The sequence below is a fragment of the Mercenaria mercenaria genome, chromosome 2, assembly GCF_021730395.1.
Source record: "Mercenaria mercenaria strain notata chromosome 2, MADL_Memer_1, whole genome shotgun sequence".
Lineage (NCBI taxonomy): Eukaryota > Metazoa > Mollusca > Bivalvia > Venerida > Veneridae > Mercenaria > Mercenaria mercenaria.
The window spans coordinates 38126611-38146429 of NC_069362.1; the positions used below are offsets into that span (position 1 = coordinate 38126611).

The 19819-nt window shown below is 33.2% G+C and overlaps 1 protein-coding gene across 1 annotated transcript in view; it reads right to left on the reverse strand.

Moving 5' to 3' along the window:
* Positions 1-19819, reverse strand: part of LOC123562128 (uncharacterized) — a 96032-nt gene that overhangs the window by 52524 nt on the left and 23689 nt on the right. Inside the window, exons 4-9 of the mRNA XM_053525275.1 lie at positions 19598-19669; positions 15274-15342; positions 14290-14352; positions 8167-8238; positions 7178-7249; positions 3321-3395 (exon numbers count right to left, since the gene is read on the reverse strand). Of these exons, the coding sequence (XP_053381250.1) occupies positions 3321-3395; positions 7178-7249; positions 8167-8238; positions 14290-14352; positions 15274-15342; positions 19598-19669 (423 nt within the window). The remainder of the gene's footprint in view (positions 1-3320; positions 3396-7177; positions 7250-8166; positions 8239-14289; positions 14353-15273; positions 15343-19597; positions 19670-19819) is intronic.

A 19819-nucleotide genomic window follows, 5' to 3' on the forward strand; every position in this document is an offset into this window, starting at 1 on the left:
AGTAACATTGACTTTGACCTCCCATATATGCAATTTCTACCTTGATCTTGCTATAAGCTACCTACAGACTAAGTTTCATCTCAATATATCAACCAAAAACTAAAGTTATCTAGTGGAAATGAAAATCTGAAAGTTTTAATGTCACCCATCCATCTGCCTTCCTGCCACAAAAATTACAATGTAATCAACCAGGTTTTCAACTTTGAAAAACCTGTTAAATAACATTTGGTAAACAATCTCTGAAACAATTATAAAACTAGAGCTGCTTTTGAGAAAAGCATATGTCTCCCACAACTGCCTAATCATCTGAATAGTAAAAAAAAGTACACTTCAGAAGTAAGACTTTAGTTTTGGTTCAGAAAAGTATACTTCAGGGGTAAGTTTTAGTTCAGTAATTCAAGGGTGACTCGGTTCAGTAAGTTTTGCTTTAGCGAGTCAAGGGCCACTCGGTTCAGTAATTGAAGGGCTATAATTCCGAAGTGCCTGGGCCAATTTGGCTAATTATCGACCTTGGACGAGGACTTACTGGCAAAAACATTTTGTTCAAGTTTGGTGAAGATTGGATGAGAAATGTTTGAGTGCATACAAGATTTGTAACAGACAGATGGAAGGACACACACACACTCACAGACAGACAGGAGGAAATCAATATGTCTGCCGCCACAGTGGTGTGGTTGTTTTTTTGTTTTCTTGGTGGCATTAACATACTAACATATATAAAACCACAGTAACATAATTTTTGTAAACAATCACAGACATCTTGGAAACAATCAAAACTGCCAACACACATGTAAACAGTCATCCTCACAGGTTCTCAGTATTTTAGATGAATGTATATGTAAGGATCTATTATACAAGAGCTGTATAATGACTAATGACAGTGCTTTCGATTATCTGACCTACTACCTAATACTTGCTTTAAAAAGAGGCATAAATTTGCCAAAATGTATGCCAAAAAGCCATTCAAAACAAACAACTGTGTTAAGTGAGAAGTTTTTCTGTATTCAAGGGGTACCTTACAAAAGAATGGGCATGCACTTACAACAGCAAAATAACTATCAATAATAATAAGAGGAAACAAGAGCAGAAAGTCTGACAAAATATCATACAAGGATCATTCCTGAGGAGCTGGAATATATTGGCCAAGTGGCTTCAGTTACAAGCTGTTAGAAGTAATTGTTCATGAAAACTTACACTGATCATAAAATATCAAAATAAAGCAAAGAATAAATAAATGATAGCCAGAAAAAAGTATTTCAAAACAAAACAAACAAGATGCTGTGTTTCTAATATGCAAAATGATGCCCCCGAGGTGTATGACCAAAGATGTCATTTCTTGAGGTTCTAAGTTCAAAGGTGAAAATCATATTATGAATGTTTCATGTTTGAAGGTGAATGTCATATGACAGTCAAGGCCATCTATATATAGGTAACTTTGTAGGTCTTGCCATATGGATTGCTAAGTGTGAGTATGAACTAAATTGTTCTTTCACTGGGGACTGTAGGCAATCTGGTTTGTACAGACAGAAAGTAAAGGTCATCTATATATAGGTCAGTCTGAAGGTCTTGCCACAACATTTGTTGAATGTAAGTATGAACTAAATGAGATCATTTATGTGGGCTGTAGGACCGAAAATTTTGTTTATTAAGGTTTTAAGTTTGAAGGTGAAGGTCGTATGAGGGTCAAGGTCATTTACATATAGGTCAGTGTGTAAGTCTTGCCAAAAAGATTACTGAGTGTGCGTATGAACTAAATTGGGTCATTAATGTGGGCTGTAGGCAATCTGGTTCATACCAATAGACAAACTAACGGACAGACAGTTAAAACGCTATATACCTGAGGGCATAAAAAGTCTATCTTCATATGCATATCTTCACATGCATAGAAAAGCAGAGAGAGATAAATCTAATTAATACAAGGAAATAATATGGAAAAGATAATGAAGATTAAAGAAAGAATGAACAATCAGTAGGAGCAGATTACTCTGTCATCAGAATAACATGATCTGCATGATTTATATAACATATAGAATAATATATAATCTCCAATTAATATTTACATACTGACAGATTTTGAATTAATATGAAAATGTGATAACTAACTACCGGTATAGTCTGACTAGAACTGTGTCTATAGAACACGGATGCCCCCACATACTGTGCCATCCTCTATACAGCAAAACCTATCAAAGAGCCATATAACTGAGGTAAAAATATTCACAGAAAAACATCCTTCCTTTATGGTTATCTGTACATCAAGCTTGTTCATCTGTGAAAGTTTGAAGCAAATCAGGCTAATAGTGTGGGAGAAGTTTGACACACAAGATTTTTTCAGGACATAAAAAATGTACGTACAGACAGACGGATAGCAGCAACGCTATATGCCCACCACATAGATGTGGTGGTGGGGAGGGGGGTTTGGGCAAAAAAATGTTAAGTATAGACAGAATGATGTAAAATCATCAGCAGAAAAAAGTATGGTGAGATATATTTGTCTGTAAGAAATAAGATCAAATGAAAATAAAATAAAACAGTATTACCTCCTTGAGGAATTTCTCTAGTTCATTTTTCATCATTTATAAGATGTATCTATTCAAGACATATGTCAAGCAAAGCAAACTATAGTAAAACACCAATTGCACAAAGTTGTAAGGGCCTAAATTAATATGTTGGGTAGCACACAAAATATACCGCAGATGGCCTAAAACCACACATGGTAAATATACCGCAGATGGCCTGGAAACACATATTGCTAGAATGTAACCTTATGCTCAAACAATTGATGCTTGCAGGAGTGTGTTTCAAGGTTTTTTTGGTTTTTTTTTGGTTTTGTTTTGTTCTTTTTTTATATATCAAAGAAATCTGTAATCCAAACAACATCTGAGCAAAGTGGTAATGGTAAGTAACTTATTTAAGGATCAACAGAAAACTGTCACATGTTTGTTCTTATTGGCTATTAGACTTATTAAAAAAATAAAATGAACAAGCTCTGCAGTGAGGATATTGTAAAACTTTTGGAGTTCATTATTACTCCGAGAGTAAAAGTAGTTCTTAGTGCAGAGCTAATATTCTTACACATGTAACTTCTTAAACTGACCAAATACATGTACATTAAAATAACAGCAAAAAAAACACCAAATAGAATTTCAATTTTGCATATCAAGGAAAAATATTCACATTTATGGCTCCTAAATAAGAATGTTTTATTATGGCAGTTTTCCATTGAACCCTAAAATTTTGTTATTTGGTAAGACAAGACAAAGTTGAGGTATATATACAGCGATACCAATAGAAAAATTACCAGACTGTGTTGAACTTACAATGTTTTCAAACCAGAGCATTGTCTGTAAACTTGATTATTGTCTAATTCAGTGATTTCATTCCAAGATAAGTCACTGAAATATCAAAATTCATGAGAATTTACACTATTTTCTCTATTATAATTTCTTTATTCCACCTTTACATGTGTTATTCAACAGACACCATACAAACACTGTACTTGTTTACAGATCAATGTACAACGAACCATATTTATATGATTTATTCATGTTAAATAATAGAGTCATGCAGTCAAAAAAACACCTAACTCATAATAAAGTACAATATAAAATATTTCTGTGTGATTTTGTCATATATTTTGTGTATAATTTTTGCTTACAGGCACCGTGCATAGAGCATTTCAATTACCATGCTGCACTTAAATGGCACAGTGTTGCTTTTTTGTCTGGCATGATTTGAATCCAAACTGAGAGTCTACTTGTCTACCAGAAAATAAGCCAAAGTGCACCAAGACATACAGGCGACATGCACTGAAAACTTGGTTCTAGCCAGAAAAGAAGGCATGTTTCAAGAAAAAAGTTTTAGATGACAATGGTGGCAAAGGGGATAAAATAAGATAAAATAATGTGATGCTTTCTGCATTGTTTTGTTGGTTTTTCACTTATCTAACATTATGTAACATCAAAGTTTTGAGTGGCACAAGGAAGTGTTCTCAATACATTATCTGGCTAATTGGCATGGTTATTAGGCTGCTTCCATCACATATCTCTAAGGGATGTCAATTAAACAGTTCAAAAAGCTAAAGGCATGTCACATACAACATGCAATAATAGCTTGGCTAGAACCCTGGAAAGTATGATGTTGTTTAGACATGCGTGGCAGAAAGACATTTGGACCATAGAAGTTCAACCTAAGTGTGGACCATACAAGTTTTACCTAAGTGTGGACCATAGAAGTTTAACCTAAGTGAGCACTGTCATCTAGAACAAACATAATTTCATTAATGGCTAACTCAGATAGTAATTTTACTGTTTGTTAACTGTTTGTTTAGCTATGTAAAGACTTTGACAAACACAGAAATCTAAAGATAAATTAACCCTTACCCTGCTATATTTCTATAATGGACTGGTCCATCTTCCAATTTGGGCAGTACCATTTATCATTTGAAGGGGTGTTTACTAAAAATTTACTGACTGAATAGCGAACAGTGCAGACCATGATCAGACTGCAAGGATTTGCAGGCTGATCTTGGTCTGCACTGGTCGCAAAGGCAGAATCACTTGCCGCCACCAAGCTAAGGGTTAAGCAAATGCCACAGCAATATTTTGTCATCTGTGTGTTGACCATCAAGTGAGACCAACAATTTGCAGATGGCGCACAATTTGTAAAAGGCAACAAAGATCAAGGAAGAAAACAAAAAAATCTTCCATTTAACCTTAGTGCCTGTCTATAATGCCGTGGATAAAGACCATCTACTCTGACATAGTGTGCAACCTAGGATGTTTTGTATAACACAGCGGCATGACCAATTTAATTTGGTAAATGCTTACTAATAAACCCTAACCTGTTTAGTGTTTGAAATTACTTTTTGTTTACAAATTTAAGCTCCGCCTACAGCAGGTGACTTACCGAGTTAATAAACAACTGGAAGTAAATGTTGATTTACCCAAATAAATTTCCCAATAATTTGAAAAATACTGCAACACCATTGGACAAAAAATAATTTCAAACACTAAGGCAGCATGACAAAGAATAGTTCCAAGCTCATTTACATTCTTTCAAACTATTGTAACTTAAAAGTGTATTTTATATATCATTTTTCAGTTCATTGTAATTAGAAGAGATCAGATTACTACTTAATTATTTTCCACTGTATGTATACCTTATATCAGGTTAACATATTCTAATACCTCACACAAATTGGACTGATATATGAGCCTCGCCATGAGAAAACCAACATAGTGGGTTTGTGACCAGCATGGATCCAGACCAGCCTGCGCATCCGCGCAGTCTGGTCAGGATTCATGCGGTTCGCTAACAGTTTCTCCAATTCCAATAGGCTTTAAAAGCGAACAGCATGGAGCCTGACCAGACTGCGCGAATGCGCAGGCTGGTCTGGATCCATGCTGGTCGCAAAGTCACTATGTTGGTTTTCCCATAGCGTGGCTCAAATGTACTGGTTTTCTATATCTGATTTACTGAAATTTCATCAAGGTGACACAAATCACATGCTTGAGTAAAGCTTTTCTTTTTATTCCTACTATTGTACAAGTAGCCAGCACTATTTCACCTCAACCCTAAACTAGGCCATAATATCACATTTTGGTTTAAATCGGTTACCGGTAATGAAAATACTCTGGGGTTATTAACTTGCCAAATAATAGTACGATATAAAATATTTTCTCTTTAAACTTTTTAAGATTACTTTTTTGTAAATCATAATTCATACTGTTGGGCTCTGAGTGAGTTATAACTTTCTGACACGAGGTATATTTCAAAGTTTGAATACTTTGGCCTAGTACAGCAGAAGCCCTAACAAAATGTTTCCTTTATCTCTCCAAAATTGAAATCTTCTTGAATGATGAATAAAAAATTAAAAAGAAAAATGTCTGAAGTTAAGCACTTTATAAAATTCAGAGAAAAACTGAATATTGCCTTCAAAATAAATGACATACAAAGCATTTATATAAGTTGGCATATCACTGAGATAACAACTGAGGAACTTAGTCCAAAAATTACAGAATAAAAAAAAATAGAAAGATTACTTATCAAGTATTTAACAAATATAATTGGACTGTGTCCAAAGTTCAGTATAGTAACAAAGCTACGTTGACAAAAGTAAGACGATTAGCCTAGGCGTATTTGGTACCAGTCTAAGATACAGTTTAGCATATCTGGCTTACCGAGACCTTCTGACACCCGATCAATTATTTCAGAACAAAGCAACGTATGACAGCCAAGAAAATTGGCAAAGTTTACAGATTAGTACCAAATTAATGCACACGCTTTTAGCATTTAATAGTCATTTATTTTTCTGCAGGTTAAGGTTAAAGTTCATTAGAAATTGCTTTTGCAAATTGCTTGTTTCATTATAATGAAAATTAAAATTAGTGACACATGGAAAAATATTATATAAAATCTTAGCCCCCTTACTAAAGCATGTCAATTTAAATTGACATAGCACAAGTACCTGTCAAAAGCTCTTTCAGGTGTATGACCTGAAAGAGCTCTGACAGGTACTTGTTTAACAATAGCACATCTAAATACTGCAACTTCAACACATGCCATCATTAAACATTTCTTATCTTTAGACATATACAACAGTACCATTAAAAATTTAATCAAACTAATAATATAATGTTTGTTTTTTGGGTTTAGCACCATATTTCATTATAAAACTGCAGGGAACAATGATGGACATCAGCATTGGCTAAGTTCACTACGAACATTGGGGTTGAGTAGAGACCGACTCTATAATCAATAACCCACTTGAATGGTGTTAGTACACCATTCGTACCTTCCCTGTTGAAGAGCTGAACTCCTCAAACTCTGCTACGAGGCAGGGTTTATTGGTTCCTGGCTTTTCATTACAGTGCTCAATGTGCAGGGAAAAAAGTTTTACATATTTCTAGGGCCAAATTTCTGATTGGTCAGTTACTTTACAAGTGGGAAAAAGTATCATTTACACAACAGCCTACCCTTCCCTAGAGCTCTGACGTGAACTTAGCCATTGTGTTGTAACAGCAGGAAACCAAGACATTATCAGTATCAGTATCATGCTAGAATGTCTATATTTACTTGATTAAACACTGCAAATTCAAACTGAAATTATTTCACATTAACAAACCATGCCACGTACTGCTACATAAAACTGAAGTAGGATCTGTAAAACACTTACATTGTCTCTAGAGAGGTAAGTTCTTTAAATAAATGTCTGTCCAGGGACGTCAAGTTGTTGTTGGACAAGTAACTGAAATGAGAGTGAGAAGCAGGTTCAGGATGGATCAGTCTTGCCAAAATAAGACTGAATACTTCTGTACATTAAAGACACATTGAGAAACTGGTTCAGCTGGCAATGTAGTATGTATCCAAAATGCCAATATACAACATTAACAACACGTATTTCAATTACCATAAACATTTGAATGTATTACGCTTGTTTTTTTTTTATAGTTCTTTTCATTTTCACTAAGAGGTGCATATTATACACCAAAGTAGGGCTTCATATATTTTTTCTTAGTCTGATAGCACGTAAATATTGCTGTAAATCTAACAATTTTTCAGCTGTCTGGTGTAAACGTTACTTGCAACTGCTATTAACCCTTACCCTGCTATATTTCTATAATGGACTGGTCCATCTTTCAATTTGGACAGTACCATTTATTATTCAAAGGGGTTTGCACTGAAAATTTACTGACTGAATAGCAAACAGTGGAGACCATGATCATGATCTTGGCCTGCACTGGTCGCAAAGGCAGAATCATCTGCCGCCAGCAGGCTAAGGATTAAAGAGTGCTTTCAGCTGGGTCTAAAAGCAGATACGGTACCGAACCTATGGTGATATATGCTAAGGTTGGTTTTAACTGCATATTTTCTTTTTTAATTTTTAAAGTTAAATTAATCATTCACATGGCCATGTGCAAACAATGTCAGCAACTTGTCATTCATATCCAACATTGATGGATAATGGGCCAGTAGAATTATTAAAACCATGTGAAATGCAAAATTTCGCGGCTCTGGGTTACATGTTTGTGTAAAAATAGTAAAAACATTTTCTTTTAAAGGCTGTTCAAATAAAATGAAATTAAAAAGGTTTGTTAAAAAAAGCTGAAACTTTGATGTTGATCTGGAGGTAGGTCCCTATAAATAAAAGAAATAATTACTTACACTTCTCTAAGGTTGACGAGGTTTTGGAAATGTTCCTTTGTCACACTTCCTAGATTTAGATAACTCAGATCTCTGAAATTGAGAAAGTAAAACCTGTTTATTTACAAGATTGATATCATAACGTTTTCTAAAGTTGCAAATGTGCACCGTTTTCGAAATAGTCAAATAACAGTTCACAAATTGTAATACTACCTAATTAAAAAAGCAGACAAAATATAACACTATGCCAATGAAAATCTAATAATTACAATAAAAAGAAACTATTCTCAGTACTATAACAAGTATCTTAAAAATGAAAAGCGACAGAACATTTACATCATGTATGAGGATCACTATCAGTAGGTATATATTTTATTGTACATGAATGAAAAAGAACTTGGTGATGATCAGTTCAAATAAATTTTAAATTGAATTCAAACCAGCTGGAAAAATTACTATTAATAATGAAAATAAGAAGCTGAAAAGTAAAACCTATAATTATAATTTTTATTTAAAACAGAAATCTAAATCGTATATCAAAAAAATGTATTTCACATCAAATGTATAAATATTATTAAAATGCTGAAATGAAACTATTAATCTGTTATTCAGTAGGTAATAAAGCATTTAATAATCTGTTCTTATTGTTTTGTTATACACATTAAATATAATTTTCATTTCTTTATATTTCTAACTTCTGCTTTATGTATTATCACCCATTCAAGGTAACAACTTAAATAGCCATTTTGACTTTTCTGCCAGTCATGAGCTCTCAGAGCACTTCCTGTTGTTGTTTTTTTTTTTTAAAGAAATACTAAAATTAGTTAACTTTTAGCCTGTGGGCTGCAAGTGATTTGAAATAACATTCTCAGAAATGAGAAGTGATAAACTAGAGCATCTCTTAGTCTTACAATACTTTGACAACAAAATTATAGAAGTCACAGAAAAAACAAGAGCCTCGCCAAGCGGAGCAATATACGCCCGAAGGGTTACATCAGAGGATGGAAGCAAAATCTAAGAGCTTAACTGTTGAAGCCCAAAGGACAGGAACAACAACAAGAGCTGTCGGATGACAGCGCGCTCGACTATTCGAAGAATTGATTGAAGAATGGGGTCAAAATATTTCCATAGATTTTTCAGACAAAAGAAAAAAATGGATTAAACAAAAATTTTTCCTGTATTTGTGGATTTCGATTAGTCTTGCACTAAGTCGCAATGTGTGACTATGATGGCAAATATGTTATTAAGTTTTATGTTAGGCAAACACAGACTTGTATGAAAAGTTTAACTAATTTCCAAGTCCAAAAAGGGTCATAATTCAGTCAAAATAGTTGACAGAGTTATGTACACTTGCCTACAGATGGAAATCATGTTGATATACTAGTGTTAACAGTTTCAAAGCCACAGTTCAAATATTTTGACAAAAATTTCAAAGTCCAAAAAGGGCCATAATTCAGCCAAAAAAGTTGTCAAGAGTTATGTACTCTTGCCTGCAGATGGAAATCATAATGATAAACAAGTGTTTAAAGTTTAAAAGCCATATGTCAAATAGTCTTGACAAAACATGGACATATATGAAAACAGAACCAATTTCCAAGTTCAAAAGGGCCATAATTCAGCCAAAAAAGATGACACAGTTATGTACTCTTGCCTATTGATAGAGACTATAATACTGAACAAGATATAAAAGTTTCAAAGCCATATGTCAAACACTTTACACAAAATATAAACTGGTACGAAAAACTTAACCAAGACTTCTAAGTCAGAAGGGGCCATAATTCAGCCAAAATGCTTGATGGAGTTATGTACTCTTGCCTACAACTGGATATGGTGATGGTAAACAAGTGTTGAAAGTTTCAAAGCTTTATCTCAAAAAACTTTGTCAAAATGTAGACTGGTACGAAAAACTTAACCAAGATTTCTAAGTAAAAAAGGGGCAATAATTCAACCAAAATGCTTGATGGAGTTATGTACTCTTGCCTACAACTGGACATGGTGATGGTAAACAAGTGTTGAAAGTTTCAAAGCTTTATCTCAAAAGACTTTGCCAAAATATGAACTGGTACGAAAAACTTAACCAAGATTTCTAAGTCAAAAGGGGCCATAATTCAGTCAAAATGCTTGACAGAGTTATATACTCTTGCCTATAACTTGACATGGTGATGGTAAACAAGTGTTGAAAGTTTCAAAGCTTTATCTCAAAAGACTTTGTCAAAATGTGGACTGGTACGAAAAACTTAACCAGGGTGTGACGCCGACGCCGACGCCAACGCCGACGCCGTGGTGAGTAGGATAGCTCTACTTATTCTTCGAATAGTCGAGCTAAAAAGAAGAAAGTCCATAAAAAAATTCTTAGCAGGTAAAGTAATGTCAAAATACATCTAAAAATTAGATATACCATCCATGTTGTACCACAGAAAAGTGGTCTCGGTTTTTCCCTACAGCAAATAATAAAAAAGTTTCAAAATAAGCTATTTATAGTAACAAAAAAGGGAAGTAATACAAAAAAAAAATATTGTAAGAGAAAAAAAAAAGGGATCTGCCAAATACAAAAACGAGAGCACTCCAATGCAGAGCAATATACACAAAGCAAAGTCATATATGACCTTTGACCCCTGAGTGTGACCTTGACCTTGAAGCGAGTCATCTAAAACATGCGCTCTGCAAGTCGCCTCAGTGTGGTGAACGTATGTGCCAAGTTTCTTTGAAATCCTTCAAGCAGTTCAAGAGTTACAGAGCGGACACAGCAAAGTCATATATGACCTTTCACTCCTTAGTGTGACCTTGACCTTGAAGCGAGTCATCCGAAACAAGCTCTCTGCATGTCGTCTCTCTCTGCATGTCGTCTCAGTGTGGTGAACATTTGTGCCAAGTTTCTTTGAAGTCCTTCAAGCAGTTCAAGAGTTACAGAGTGGACACGAAACACACTCATATGACGTTTGACCACTAAGTGTGACCTTGACCTTGAAGCTAGTCATCCGAAACAAGCGCTCTGCACGTTGTCTCTGTGTGGTGAACAAGTGTGTCAAGTTTCTTTGAAATCCTTCAAGGGGTTCAAGAGTTACAGAGCGACATGAAATTGCTAACGGATGGACGGACGGATAGACAGACACCGGGGGTATAACATAATACGTCCTTTCGAGCGTACAATAAAGCAGTTACTGAAAGAAGATACAAAAGTAAGTTAATACAGTATAAATGAGGAAAATTAAGCAAAAGAAAGAAAGGTCAAGGACATGTAGTGATAATGTCATAAAATCTTCATTAAAAGCAAAGAGCAAACAGACAAGTTTACTCCAACAAATTTAAGTATATATAAGAACAGTGTATCAAAACATATACTGTGTGTAAAGTACTTCTTTTTTCTCTTTTTAAGGCCAAACATTAGTATGTTTGTTTCTTCTGTGACAGTCAATTTGCAATTGAGTTTATCTAATTATAATCACTTTTTTCCATCATTAAAGGATCCTATAACTAAGTGCACCATAGAAACCAAAGTTTCCTTTACTAATGAAAGTTTCAGGAGGCAATATCTGCTCTTCCATATTTTTTATTAAACATTTAAACAGTCAATTAACCTGAGGCCTGGCAACTAATACAGACATACACACACAATGTCATACAGATGGTCTCAGCTGAAAATGCGAACAAATGCATTTCTGACGGTTTCATTCTTTTGCACCATAAAGTGCAAAATCATAAAACATATTTCTTGAAAATTTCTTATCACTTGTCCAACAAGAAAATCTTTATCTGATCCTGTGATAAGAAATGCATGTACATTTGACGTCAAAGTCAATTCTCTTTTGTGTTTCCAGAGGTGAAATATTCATGACTATAATTACATGCGAAGAAATATCTATTAGTTACTTGCAACAGTCAGAAAAATTTTAGTAAATAAGAATTATCACAATAAATTTAACATTCTAATTTCTGAATTTAAAATCTTCAGTCTTTTCTAAAAAGCATTCTTCATTTCTACGGAAATAATGCATCTTGTCAAGCTGACTGAAATAAAATACTAGTATCTTAATAATCAAGCTTTTGTCAAGCAGATTTAATTAGCAACATTTTCTGACTGCTGTTTAAGGTAGTTCTGCACATTCAGATAAAATAATTGTACAATGTAGAGAATTTGATGAAATCCTGATTTAATGTACTTAAAAAAATCAGCAAATATAAAAGATAGGGTCATGTCCTATGATTTTTTGCTAGTAAGGACCTTGTGCAAGTTTTCATAATGGAAATAGATGGGAAAATCAAAATTGCAAATTGACATTTTTCTTTACTGCAGATTTTTTATGAAACTTTTCTCACAGTTGTAAACCAACTTATTGTCTAACATATAATGCAATAAAATATAACAATTATGTCTGTGTGCATTTTTCTGAGAAATCTACTTATGGCCTAAGAGATCTGCAAATTTCATGCATACACTGAAGGCATTGTTTGGAAATATTTCAAGTGTCAATACATTTGTTATCAACTTTGATCTTTAAAAAGCCGGTAAAGTTGTCATGTTTATAAATGTACACAGAAGATGACATTGACATTTTCTTTTCCATATCCCAGGTCCAGATTTTATTCAGAACAAGAGCTGTCCGTAAGACAGCGCGCTCCACTATTCGGCGATTTGACAGTAAAATGAATTAGATGAAGCAAGAGGCTATATGACACTAAAAATAAGCCTTCTGGACCTGTAACGGTGGAATTAGTTAAATAAACATGTTTTTCTGTTAACTGTCCGAGGTTCTACGATGTCCGACTTTCTACGGATTTACCCTATCTCACTTGAATAAAACTGAAAGTAAACTGTGTAAACTAGAAATACATATTTAAATCAATTCATCGATGGAAGTCAATTTAAACGTATATACATTACATATTGTTCTTTTACCATAGATAACAAAAAAATGTGTACAATATTCCAATTAATTGCATGGTTAATCAGCAATGTCTATATAAAAAATTGTTTTTTTTGCACTCGAACATGCTGACAATTAAACACAAAGTGTCAAAGATGTAACTGCAGCGCTTAAATTGGCTAAACACAATCGACTGTAGTGTATCGGATAATCTGATTTGCTTTCACACTTCTCGGGGAAAATGGGAAAATCTCGTAAGTACCTGAAGTAGGCGGAGAATAAATTATGCTATCGGCTTGTGTTCATGTATTCAACACTCATTTTGACACTGTGCAAATTGTCAACAGTCTGGGTACCATTAATTAGCGAGTGGGGATATCAAAGAAAATTGGGTGACTTGCATTTTGCTTTGAGGTTAGATTTGAGCGAAGTTTTAAGTTCCAAAGCGCCTATTTTGCTCAAGTCCCCCACTCGCGAGAGCCCTGCGCATGCAGATGACAATTATAAAGAAAAATTTTTAATTTCAAGTCATTATCTTTTAAAGTACCAAAGATATGTCTATAAACGAAGCTTTCGAAAAAAATTAACATTAAAATAACTCCAAGTATAACAACTTGGTGACCTTGACCTTGGGTATAATAGGCCCAGCCCCTGCATATACTTTGTTTGTATGATAGACATTGTTTATGTGAACTTAAAGTAAGATATATGCAACAGTAACAAAGATATGACAGAAAAACAAAGGTTGCCGAAAAAAACTTTAACCTTAAAAATAACCTAAGTATAACACCTTGGTGACCTTGACTTTAGGTATAATGGGCGCAGCCCCTGTACATGCTTTGTTTGTATGCTGGACAATGTTTATGTGAACTTGCAGTAAGATATATGCAACAGTAACAAAGATATGACAGAAAAACAAAGGTTGCCGAAAAACTTTAACCTTAAAAATAACCTAAGTATAATACCTTGGTGACCTTGACCTTGGGTATAATGGGTGCATCCCCTGCACATACTTTGTTTGCATGCTGAACAATGTTAATGTGAAGTTACAGTAAGATAAAAGCAATAGTAACAAAGAAAAACAAAGGTTGCCGAAAAACTTTAACCAAGAAAGCTCATGCCGACAACGACGCCGGGGCGAGTAGAATAGCACCTCTATTCTCCAAATAGTGGAGCTAAAAATGAGGTCATTCCATGACTTCCAATTTATCAAACATGCAGAACTACCTTAAATTATCTAGTAAAGAAAGAAGAAAAACTGAGCTACAATAAAACATACAAAACATGTAATGTAACGGACTTCCTGCGGCCAAATACCAGATTTGTGTTCCTTGAAACATTACTGTGAAAAAAATCACATTCAGAATGTCAATAGTATAATAATCATTTAATAGAAAATTTATGAAACTTGTACACATAAAATTTTTCTAAGTTATATAGATGAATAGTTTTCTTAACACAAAAACATTTTTTTTATAATTAGCCATTTTAATAGACATAAATTATCTCCCATTAAAACTATGAGGGATTGTCTCCCTTAGAAATCAAAAATAGCTACACAAGTGAAATAAAGTAGAATCTATGCAGGTGTTGCATTGAGCATGCAGTTGGTAATTATCTACATATATATCGTCTATTGAAGCTCTGATTAAACATAAAACAAAACATTACTTCACAAGGTTTCACAGTACCACAATATAACATAAAACAGATAAAATCTTTCTCACATTGTGCACTTATTGTCACAGTGCTTAAGACAAGTGTATGCTTTAAATGAAAATTAACATGAATTCCCACACCTTAACACCCATACATTTACACCTATACCTTAACACTCACACATTAACACTCACACCTTAACACTCATACATTAACACTCATACCAGTATATCATTAAATGCAACAATCAAACCAGTGAATGTAACGTGAAAAATTAAGACAGCAACTCTAATCTAAAAATGTTACCATAAATTTGTGAATATAATTAAAAATACACAACGTCTAATTAAACCGTAAAGTTAGCGCGAGACAAATGAGCCACGCCATGAGAAAACCAACATAGTGGGTTTGCGACCAGCATGGATCCAGACCAGCCTGCGCATCCGCTAACAGTTTCTCCAATTCCAACAGGCTTTAAAAGCGAACAGCATGGATCCTGACCAGACTGCGCGGATGCGCAGGCTGGTCTGGATCCATGCTGGTCGCAAACCCACTATGTTGGTTTTCTCATGGCGCGGCTCAAATTTGTTCCGTTGATACTTACAAAGTCTCTACACTGATTGCCGTAAAAGTTCCTGAGGGTAAATAAGAAAGATCGTTCGCCGCCAAGTTCCTACAATATATAAACATGTTTAACCATTGCCCACAAAACAGACAAACAGACAAACATACAAATAAAGGTTCTGTAAAGCTAGAGAATCAGGTTGAACTAATGTCTAAGCCGACAATGACACCACAATTTTAGAAACATTCTTATATTACTTTAATATTTGTTTAAATCTTCTGCCCTTCATTTCCAGAAATATCTTTTCTATTCTACAATGTCAAGTGTGGAAAAATGAATTCTAACTTAAAATGAACCCTTTAAAGAAGCAGAAACTTTGTTGGCAAAAAAAATGAAAATCAGATTTTCATATTAAAACTTGCTAAATGATTGATAATTTTGTATATTTGGTGGAAAAAAATCCCTGCATGGTGGAATTAAACATTTTTTCCTTACATCAGTTACAGATCAGTGTGCTTAAATATCTATACAGCATTTTCTATTAGCCCTCTACTCACAAACACTATGAAAACCACCTTGAGTAATTAATTTCTGAATGTCTGAACAAATCTTAAAGACAAATACAGAAGTCTCTAAAAGTCTGGTATCAACCGGTTCCATTACCCAAACCTGTCTATTATATCTCCACCTTGGCACACAGTATTATCTAAGCAGGCTGTATTTGCTAGATGCAAACATCAACTCTATTTCACCCACTAAACACACCACAACTACTGCTAATATTTGAAGTAAAAACTTCAATCTGGCCTACTTTTAGGGCTACAACTAAAAGGTGTAGATCAGTAATGGGTATTGCTGTTTATAGATCCATCATGAATGTCTGTGGTTTATTTATTGATAAATCATGGATCTAGGTTATTGATTTATATATGAATCATATTTAAAGATCTATCATATACCTCTGCTGCTTACTGATGGATCAATCATGGTTCTCTGCTATCTATTCATAGATTAATCATGGCTGCCCGTGTTGTTTATTTACTGATAAAACATGGTTGTCTGTTGTTTATTTTGGACAAAGTCTGCTATTTGTTTTATAGATTAATCATTGATGTCTGTTGATTATTTATGGATAAAACACGGTTGTCAGATGTTTATTTATAGATATTTCATGGATATTTGCTGTTTATCTATAGATCAAAAATAGATGTCTACTATTAGTTACTGATCAATCATCGATTTTTTGCTGCATTTTCTATAAATCATTCACTGATCTTTGCTGTATATTAATAAATCATTCATAGATCTTTGCTGTATATTTATAAATCATTCACAGATCTTTGCTGTCTATTTATAAATCATTCACAGATCTTTGCTGTATATTTATAAATCATTCACAGACGTATATTTATAAATCATTCACAGATCTTTGCTGTATATTTATAAATTATTCACAGACCTTTGCTGTATATTTATAAATCGCTCACAGACCTTTGCTGTATATTTATAAATTATTCACAGATCTTTGCTGTATATTTATAAATCATTCACAAATCTTTGCTGTATATTTATAAATCACTCACAGACCTTTGCTGTATATTTATAAATCACTCACAGACCTTTGCTGTATATTTATAAATTATTCACAGACCTTTGCTGTATTTTTATATATCATTCACAGACCTTTGCTGTATATTTATAAATTATTCACAGACCTTTGCTGTATATTTATAAATTATTCACAGATCTTTGCTGTATATTTATAAATCACTCACAGACCTTTGCTGTATATTTATAAATTATTCACAGATCTTTGCTGTATATTTATAAATCACTCACAGACCTTTGCTGTATATTTATAAATTATTCACAGATCTTTGCTGTATATTTATAAATCACTCACAGATCTTTGCTGTATATTTATAAATTATTCACAGATCTTTGCTGTATATTTATAAATCATTCACAGATCTTTGCTGTATATTTATAAATTAAAACCATTCACAAATCTTTGCTGTATATTTATAAATCACTCACAGATCTTTGCTGTATATGTATAAATCATTCACAAATCTTTGCTGTATATTTATAAATCACTCACAGACCTTTGCTGTATATTTATAAATCACTCACAGACCTTTGCTGTATATTTATAAATTATTCACAGATCTTTGCTGTATATTTATAAATCACTCACAGACCTTTGGTGTATATTTATAAATTATTCACAGATCTTTGCTGTATATTTATAAATCACTCACAGACCTTTGCTGTATATTTATAAATTATTCACAGATCTTTGCTGTATATTTATAAATCACTCACAGATCTTTGCTGTATATTTATAAAGTTAAAACCATTCACAAATCTTTGCTGTATATTTACAAATCACTCACAGATCTTTGCTGTATATGTATAAATCATTCACAAATCTTTGCTGTATATTTATAAACCATTCACAGATCTTTGCTGTATATTTATAAATCACTCACTGACCTTTGCTGTATATTTATAAATCACTCACAGACCTTTGCTGTATATTTATAAATCATTCACAGATCTTTGCTGTATATTTATAAATCACTCACAGACCTTTGCTGTATATTTATAAATCACTCACAGATCTTTGCTGTATTTTTATAAATCATTCACAGATCTTTGCTGTATATTTATGAATTTATAAATCATTCACAAATCTTTGCTGTATATTTATATATCATTCACAGATCTTTGCTGTATATTTATAAATCACTCACAGACCTTTGCTGTATATTTATAAATCACTCACAGATCTTTGCTGTATTTTTATAAATCATTCACAGATCTTTGCTGTATATTTATGAATCATTCACAAATCTTTGCTGTATATTTATAAATCATTCACAGATCTTTGCTGTATATTTATGAATCATTCACAGATCTTTACTGTATATTAATTTCAGAAATTCTGGCAAGAATCTATACACTGGAAGTCAAAATGATAATGACACCAGCAATATCACTGAGCTATGATTTGTCAATACAGTTAAGATTGAATTCAGTTATTTCATTTGGTTTTGCCATAAAAATGCAAACTGTTATAAAGTGCATATATTTTACTACAGTGTTCTGTAAGAGCCATCGTTGCTCTGCCTAATCACCCTGTACATTGACAATGGCAGAAGTGTGATAATACAATGTGAATATATGGAGTGATGGCACGATAATACAATGTAAAAACATTATGTCACTACTGTCCCTTTGACCCAAGGGTGATTTTACGAAATTTTGATGTTTTGCTTTAATTATTGCAGTTCCACATAGTAATGTCATAAATCTGTCTTTGGATGAGAGGCAATATTGTGATATTACGATGTGAAAATGCTAAAACACAATGCAGAAGTGTGGTACTGATATCGCATCTTGTTTTCACATTGTATCATCTTGCTATCACACTGTATGTTCATGTCTTTCGCATTACATCATCAAGCTGTCATTCTTACCAATCTACAGAACTAGAGGCAGAACAACAATGGCCCTAACGAAACAGCATATAATTTGTATTTACTTCTATGTATGTATCATATAAGCATTTTATGATATCTAAGAACTATCTGCTGATTGCAAGCTCTATCTACTCAAATACTGCATGTATAAATCTATATGCATGCATCTCATAATCTTATAATAAAAATGATATTTTTTTTACAAAAAACGTATGCATACATAACAAGTCAAGGTCAAGATGTAGTGTTTTAAAGGTCCATATCTTAGCGTAAATAATTAAGATTTTGCATCTGAATCTTTGTTTTTCTTAAAGTACAGATTAAATTGGTTTTGAAAATGTTGTTTCCCAGCATTCAGCTGTATCACATGCTCCCTACGTAAACTACATCACTTTAAGATTAATGATTTTCTCTAATTCATAGAAAGGATAAAAAATTGTATGTTAAGTTGTACTGGCTGATCAATCTTGATGTAAAACATTGAAACAAAACTTCTAAATGTTTATCTTCTACAACTACGAACAAAAAACTCAATTATCAATCAAATAAAAAAAAATCTAAATCAGCTATTAAAAACTGCACATGCACAATATTAGAAATGCATTTTTTCAAATTATTATTTAATCATTTTAAATATACTTTAATGATACTTTATTTACAGTGTTTTATGTTTTGCATACTAAAATATGTTTATAAAAGAAAGCAGAGATCTACACATCACAAACAAAACAAGAAAGCCTAAACTCTCATCCCCATTATCTTTTTTTTTCAAACTCCAGATTTAAACAAAACGCAAGCCTATCCACCAGGTATTAAAGGTAGCAACTATGGAACATGTCCCACACCTTGAAGAACACAGAGATTGGTGGTATACTTACAGGTACTGGAGGTTCGTCAAATTGGAGAAAGTATCAACAGTAATAGAAGGAATCTCGTTATATGATAAATCTCTGAAACAAACAATTAACATGTTATAAAGTGTGTCCAAAGTGCATCCTCATCTTTTATTGTTAACAACAGAATTTTCTACATTCATAATTATCACAAATCCTATTAAAGCCAAGTAGTCATTATTTTCTACTGTCAATCACAGTTTTGCC